This window comes from Octopus bimaculoides, chromosome 2, assembly GCF_001194135.2.
Source record: "Octopus bimaculoides isolate UCB-OBI-ISO-001 chromosome 2, ASM119413v2, whole genome shotgun sequence".
Lineage (NCBI taxonomy): Eukaryota > Metazoa > Mollusca > Cephalopoda > Octopoda > Octopodidae > Octopus > Octopus bimaculoides.
This window is the reverse complement of record NC_068982.1, coordinates 49648179-49656279: the sequence shown is the minus strand read 5'-3', so window position 1 is coordinate 49656279 and position 8101 is coordinate 49648179. Positions and strand designations below refer to the sequence as shown.

Genomic DNA, 8101 nt, shown 5'->3' with positions numbered 1-8101 from the left:
TATATATATATATATATATATATATATATATATATATATATGGTTTTATAATTAAATTGTTGAAAATAGTTAAGATTACTGAGTTTTCTCACCCAAGAAAGAAACAAAAATGTAATTGTTAATTTCTGTTCAGTAAAAAATATCTTTATTTAAAGCCTAATGGAATTACTAAAAAATTTCGTATTAAATAAGCCTAGATTAGAACGATGAGCTGTATTCTAAAATGATAAATGATCAGTATCTAAGAAACAGATAATTGTTTGCATCGGTATTCATTTATAAAAGTGCAGTCAAGCCTGCCTAGATTATTCCCTATTGAAACGTTAAATCACCGTTGTGTTTTATATTTTAGATTTAGAATTAAATATTTTATGTAATAAGCATTTCTTTTACCAAACTATCTAGTCACGGCTAAATTTATTTTAATTCAATCATTCTAAAAGATTTGTTGCATGCAACCATTTGTGAATGAAAGAATTTTCTCATCAGCTGACAACTGAAAAGGATCAAACAGACATTTATTGTAAAGCAACTTTTGAGAGAAACAGCCAGTTTGTTCTTTCTTTTGTTTCTTACTGTAATAAAAGCTTCCCGATAATTCTGTTTGTTTCTATTGTGTAATCAATGGCGATAGCTGTTCCTGTATCCTATATTATAAAGTTTTAAACCTATTTAATAATAATTGTTCTTATTACGGTGGATGATTGAAATGGAATTTCAAATACACAGCTTCCTGTCTGTATGATTACATCAGCGGGGAAGGAAAGAGAACAAATTGGATTTGAAATTAAATTTTTGTCTTGCAGTGGTTAAGGTGTGAGCTGCACAATTTCCTGATAACTTCAGATATTTTTGTTCACAACTGCAATAAATATTATCCTATGGATTCATACATTTCCTAATGTTTTTCTGACTTACTCTTGTAATATTACTCTTTTTGATACCTTCTTTCATTTTATCTTTTGTTTTCGAATATTGATTTATTTTCCTCTTTTTCTGTTTTTTTTTCTTCTTCACCTCCTGTAGAATGTACATTGTGAATGTCCTTGAATGTCTTTCATATAAATGATTAGGCTTTCAGTTATATGTGCGTAACGCATTGTCTGGGAATTTCTTTTTATTTTGTTCAGAATATTTGCTGCTTACATCTATGTATTGATACATGCTGACTAACATTTAAAACAAAGAGAATTCTGCCATATATAAGGTTTAAAACATTACAATTTAAAAGGGATTTAATTATATGTGATATTTGTGATATGTGGATAGATAGATATAAACACACACTTATGTGTGTTTATGTGGCTGTGGTAGTGAGTTTGCTTCTCAACCACATGGATCTGTGGTTAGTCTCACTACACATGGCACTTTGGGCCTTCAATAATAGCCTCAACCAAAGCCTTGTGAATAAATCTGATAGATGGAAACTGAAGGAAACTCATTATATGTATGTATGTATGTATATATCTTTGTGTTGTATTTGTCCCCCACCACCCTTTGTCAACCCATGTTGGTTTGTTTACATCCCCATTATTTAGTGATTTTGCAAAAGTGACCAGTAGAAATATCAGACTTGAAAAATAAGTACTGGGGTCAATCAGTTCAACTAAGCCCCTTCTAAGCTGTGCTTCAGTATGGCAACAGTCTAGTGAATGGAATCAAGTAAATGATAAACGATATATATGCATGTATCATCCTCATCCTCCTCATTGTCATTGTTTCAGTGTCCACTTTCCCATACTTGTATGGCTCCGACTGAAATTGTTGAGGCAGATTTCCTATGGCTGGATGTTCTACTTGTCACCAGACTCTACTTGTTTCCTTGCAAGATAATATTTCCACATGGCTAGACATGATTTTCATAGAAGACAGGAAAAAAAAATCACTTGCATGACTAGATGCTCACTTTAGACCATCACATGATGTCAAAGCTAAGACACTGATATATCATAATCATCATTATCATTTAACACACACACACACACACACACACAGATATATACATTATATGATGGGCTTCTCACAGTTTCCATCCACCAAATTTACTCACAAGGCTCTGGTCAGCCCAAGACTATAGCAGAAGACACTTGCCCAAGGTGCCATGCAGTGGGACTGAACCCAGAAGCATGTGGTTGGGAAGCAAGTTTCTTACCACACATGCGTTATATCATAGTTTTGAGATTTTGAGGATGCGATTAGGGTAGGTGTAAGAGGCCAGATCTGGCCAGTTTGAGCATGAAATAAGTAGAATATTTTGGCCAGATATGGTCAGTTTAAATGCTAAAGGGTTTGATAAATTGTAGAAGCTCTGCAAATCTGCAAAATGGACAGAGTAGCATGGAAAGAAAATGTATTTAATGCCAAATTAAATATACAGGACCTATTTTTCTTATAACATAGACTACATTATCTAATGTACCTATATCTTAAGCATGTGTGATTTGAGAGAGATTTGGCTGAAATTTCTTGCCAGTTAAACAACTGAGTTGAGGCTCCGTTTTCATTAGTTCATAGTGTAATGGTTATATGTTTGGATATTAATCAAGCAGTATGAATTAGAGCTCACTGATATGTTACTAATTGTTACTATTTGTTTATATGTTCTAATATATTCATATAACCTTCTGAAGAATCCTCGTTCATTGAAAATTTGTATGAGGGCATGCTGAAAAGTTCCTGGTTTTAAGGGTGTCACGAAAGACCTGGCTGGAGTTCTTTTACAGGGCTTAGAAAAACTGAAGGACCACTGCAAGAAGTGTGTGAATCTGAGAAGTGGAATATGTTGAATAAAATTATATTCCTTTTCCCAAAGCCCGGAACTTTTCAGTACCCCTTTGTATGTATATATTTGGTGGTACATGTGAACAGTTTTCTGTCATTGCCTAGAAATCTGCTTAAAAGACTATGAAAGGTCGTGTATTTCTCTTTGTAAGTATTTCTTCCATCGCTATATGTATTATAAATCTCCTATTATTTTCTATTTAAACAGGTGCCTCTTGTCAGAACAGTCCAGCTTGTGTTATGAAACTGTCGCTATGCCATGCGGATGTATCCTTTGCAGTAAATATTTGCATCTTGTATATGTTTATATCCTTTTACATTTGGGTTGGTGTGGATAGATTGAATAAACTAAGAGAAATGTCCTACATTGAAATCTCCAAATATTATTTCTAATAGATTTATCTGTGGTTTCTCCCTAACCATATGGTCTTCTGTTCAGTCCCACTATGAAGCACCTTGAGTAAGTGTCTTCTACTATAGCCCTGGACCAACCAAAGCCTTGCAAGTTGAATTGGTAGACAAAAACTGACAGAATCCCATTAGGTGTGTGTGTGTGTGTGTGTGTGTGTGTGTGTGTGTGTGTGTGTGTGTGTGTGTGTGTGTGTGTGTGTGTGTAAATGTATAGATGTGTTTGCATATTTATGTATGTATATGTGTATGTATGTGTGTGTGCCTTTGTGCATACCATTGCTAAACATTGTATGATGGTTATAAGTGAGCATCATTGTCATGCAAATGAGGTTACTCATTTCCAATCATCTTTGGAAAACATGTCTTGCTATGGGGAAATATTACCTCACTTAAAAACAGGTTAAGGTTGGTGACAGGAAGGGCATCTTACTAGAGAGTCCACTTCAACAAATTCTGTCTGACCCATGTGAGCATGGATAAGTAAATATTAAATAATGATGATAATGATTTCTAATACAGATATAAGAATGGAAAAATGAGTGGAGAAACACTCAGTTAAATTAACACTAGTACTTGTTGGGTACTTATTTCATTTAACTCTTTGAAGGAGGGAAAAGCAGTTGACCTTGGCTAGATTTCATCTCAGAACATAAAGGGACATAACTAAGTGATGCAATGCATTTTGTTCTGCTGATTCTGCTAGTCCATGATCTCATTGAATTCAATGCAATAATTAAGAAGATAAGTTCAGTGCGATTAATAAGATTCAGTGAATAAAACGAATTTGGGTGATTTGGGGGGAAGACTTGGTGATTTTTATTGTATAATTGAATCAGATGACATAGATAGTGGCCTATAGGCTGATACTAATTTCTCTTTCAGAATTGAAATTAATGTTTGATAGATAACATCAGTATGAGTGATGTGGATTTTTATAACAAGAATTTCAGTGTTCAAAGGAACAGGTCTGTTAAGTGAAATCTTTTGTGAGAGATTTCAAAGAGTTCTTTGAAAGTAATATTTTCAACAGATACAATAATATTGTGTTATGCATATGATACCTTATAGGTGCAATTATGATAATATGATTAAGAAATTCAGTTTGCAACCAAGTGGCTTCAAGTTTGATATCACATCATGGCATCTTTAGCAAACATTTTCTGTCCACAGCCTTCAGTTGACTGAAATCTTTGGAGTGGAACTGGATCGACCAAATAACTGTGCAGAAACATGTTGGATTAATTGTAATAGTTCTTCAACAGTAGACTTAATCCATCATCCTGTTTAAGCCTATCACCTGGTCCTTAGGTGTCTTGAGTGGAGTCTACTCAATTGCAAGCATTCAGGGCAGGTTTGAGTGTAACTACCTCTTTCAATCTTAGACAATTTGCAGTTGATTGGAAATACTACCCTTCCTCTTCTCATTCACAAAATAATAATAATAATAATAATAATAATAATAATCCTTTCTATTATAGGCACAAGGCCTGAAATTGTAGAGGAGAGGGTTAGTCAATTACATTGACTCCAGTGTGTAATTGGTAATTATTTCATCAGCCCTGAAAGGGGTGCCAGTTACATTGAAAGGATGAAAGGCAAAGTAAACCACAGCAGAATTTGAACTCAGAACGTAAGAACAGATGAAATGCCACTAAACAATTTGCCTGGCATGCTAACGATTCTGCCAGCTTGCCATCTTCATTTAATAATAATAATAATGATAATAATAATAACCCTTTCTGCCATAGGCACATGGTCTAAAATTTTACATGAGAGGGTTAGGCATTTACATTGAGCCCATACCTGAAATTTGAGGGAACGAGTAAGTTGATTACATCGACCCCAGTGCATAACTGGTACTTATTTTAATCGACCCTGAAAGGATGAAAGGCAAAGTCGACCTCATAATAATAATAATAATAATAATAATAAATGCCCTGATGCAGTACCAGGCAGTGGCTCTCATGGCTTCTGATCTTAGCTGACTGGAAGTGTTAGGATGTACATTGTTTTGTCTTGCTATAAAAGATGGGCTACAGCAAATATTCTGCTCAATACCAAGATTTGCTTGTCGCTTGACCTTAACCAGTTGAGCGTGTCCTTTGGTGGTTGACAATATGTGCATCTCTGATTATGAGTAGAAGTAGTAGGGGAGCATTATAGCCATGTGTTGAGAGGAATTCTTTGGAGTTTGAATAATTCACCTCTGGAAACATGGATATTTTGTTCATCATCCTTAAACAACCCTTATTTAGGGACCTTTTGAGCAGGATGGGCTACTTGACCCGAAGAAAATTCTGACTGGGATCCACCTACAAGGTTATGCACTATTTATCTTGATAGGAGATCATTGTGTTGCATACATATGGTTGTGATGCATGTGTCTGATGTACCCTTATCAGATGAGTAGTGATGATGGGTATATTGGGTTTTGTATATTTGTACCCCAGTGTCACTTTGATGGCATGCACTGCTCTCTCACTCAATAACAATAATAATAATGATAATATAATTTATTGGATCTGTCCCAGTTTCTCTTCATTGAAAAATTGATGCTTGGGAAAAAGATTTTAAGTGAAGAATGAAGAATACTTGCGGCAGTATCCATAAATATCTATTCTGCCAATTCAGATATTTGATTAAGCAGAATCAGTTATTTTATTTTTCTCATATATAAAATCAAAATTTATTATTTTAAATTTGTTTGATTATGATTTGTGTATCTATCAAATTAGCCAAAGAGTTTTGTTTGATAAACTTCACAAGTAATAAGATATTTTTTCTGATACAGATCTATCTTTTTAGATACTTCATTAATTTATGAGATAAGCTATCATAATAATCATCATCACTATCATTATCATCACCATCATCGTCTTGATCATCACTGTTATAGTGTTCAACTGTCTAAAAATATTTTCAATCATGGCTGTGTGGTTAAGAAGCTTGCTTTGCAGCCATGTGATCTGAGATTCAGTTCCACTGCGTGGTACTTTTGGACAAACGTCTTTTATTAAGGCCTTAGGCTGACCAAGGCCTTATCAGTAAATTTGGTTGACAGAAACTGTGTAGAAGTGCTTCATGTATATGTGTATGTGTGTTTTTGTGTGTGGCTACTGCCCTCAGCTGGTTGGCAACTGGTTTTAGTTTGCTTACATCCTACTAATATAGCAGTTCAGCAAATGAGGTTGATAGAATAAGTATCTGACTTAAAAAAAAAAAAAGAATGGTACTGGGGTTGATTTATTCAATTAAACCCTTCAAAATGGTGCTCTAACTTGGCGGCAATTCTGTGACTGTAACAAGTAAAAGATAAAAGTTTAAAGATTCTAGCTGAATACTTTCCAAAGTGTTTCATTTCGAGCTAAATTTGTAAGACTAACAACATGAGGCACTGTTAATATGAGTTTCAAATTTTGGCACAAGGACAGTAATTTTGGCGGGAGAGGCTGACTTCACTGGTACTTATTTTATCGACTCCAAAAGGATGAAAGGCAAAGTTGACAACTGCTGTTGGTTTGTTTACATTTCTGTAACTTAGTGGTTTGGCAAAAGAGACTGATAGAATGAGTACCAGGCTTAAAAAAGAAAGAAAGAGATAAATACTGGAGTTGATTCATTTGGCTAAAATTCTACAAGGTGGTGCCTCCACGTGGCTACAGTCTAATGACTCAAGCAAGTAAAAGATAAGAGTTGATGACAGGAAGAGCATCTACTTGAAAAATCCTGCCTCAAATAACTCCACATCCAAAAAATGCTAGCATGGAAAAATATCAGACATTAAATATAAGAACAAACTCCATTTGATGTAGCTGTGCGGTTGAGAAACTTGATTCCCAACTATATGGTCTTGAGTTCAGTTCCACTGCTCTGCACCTTGAGCATGTGTTTTCTGCTATAGCTCCCAGCTAATCAAAGCCTTGTGAGTGGTTTAGCTAGATGGAAACTTAAAAAAGCCTATTATATATATATATATGTGTGTGTGTGTGTTTGGTTGGTGTTAGAAAGGGCATCCAGCCATTGAAACCAAACCAAATCCGACTGGAACTTGGTGCTGCTCTTCTGCTTGCCAGCTCTGGTCAAACCATCCAACCCATGCCAACATGGAAAACAGACATTTTTTGATGGTGATGATGATGATGATGATGATGATGATGATGATGACGACCTATAACTATGTGTGTGTCATTATATTTCTGTTTGTCACCTGCTATAGATTGACAACCTGTGTTGGGTTGCTTATGTCCCCATAATTAGCAGTTTAGCCAAAGAGACTGATAGAATAAGTACCGGGCTTAAAAACATGTACTAGGGTCGATTTATTTTGACTAAAACTTTCAAAGTGGGGCCACAAAAGGGCTGCCGTTCAATAACTGAAACAAGTAAACGATAAAATTTAATAAATAATCATTTTAGATATATTCTTAGGCCTTATGAAACACATTGCTATGTATTGTAAATAATAATTCCTTAAATCATGTTCAGTTATTTATCAGCTGCAGTTGTTCAGTACATGGGGAGATCCTTACTATGTAGGATTAAATGGAATTGAATTATATGATGCTGAATTCTACAAGATACCACTTGATGAAAGCCGTAAGTATCTTTTCCATTGGTGTTGTTTTTACAGTTGTTATTTTTGTTGTTGTTTAACCCCAGTCCATTCTTGATATATAAGATTAATATTTAATATCATTCTAGTCATGATAACAGCATACTTTTGCATTTGTGAGTGTGTGTGTTTGTGCATGTGTATGTACGTATGTATGTATGTATGTATGTATGTATGTATATATATATACATATATATACATATATATACACACATATATATATATACATATATATACATATATATACATATATATATATATATATATATATACATATATATATATATATATATATA

General features: G+C 34.3%; 1 protein-coding gene across 1 annotated transcript in view; it reads left to right on the top strand.

Moving 5' to 3' along the window:
- LOC106873657 (katanin-interacting protein) overlaps positions 1-8101 on the top strand; it is a 551631-nt gene that overhangs the window by 401395 nt on the left and 142135 nt on the right. The window contains exons 31-32 of the mRNA XM_052977029.1: positions 2990-3048; positions 7678-7788. Of these exons, the coding sequence (XP_052832989.1) occupies positions 2990-3048; positions 7678-7788 (170 nt within the window). The remainder of the gene's footprint in view (positions 1-2989; positions 3049-7677; positions 7789-8101) is intronic.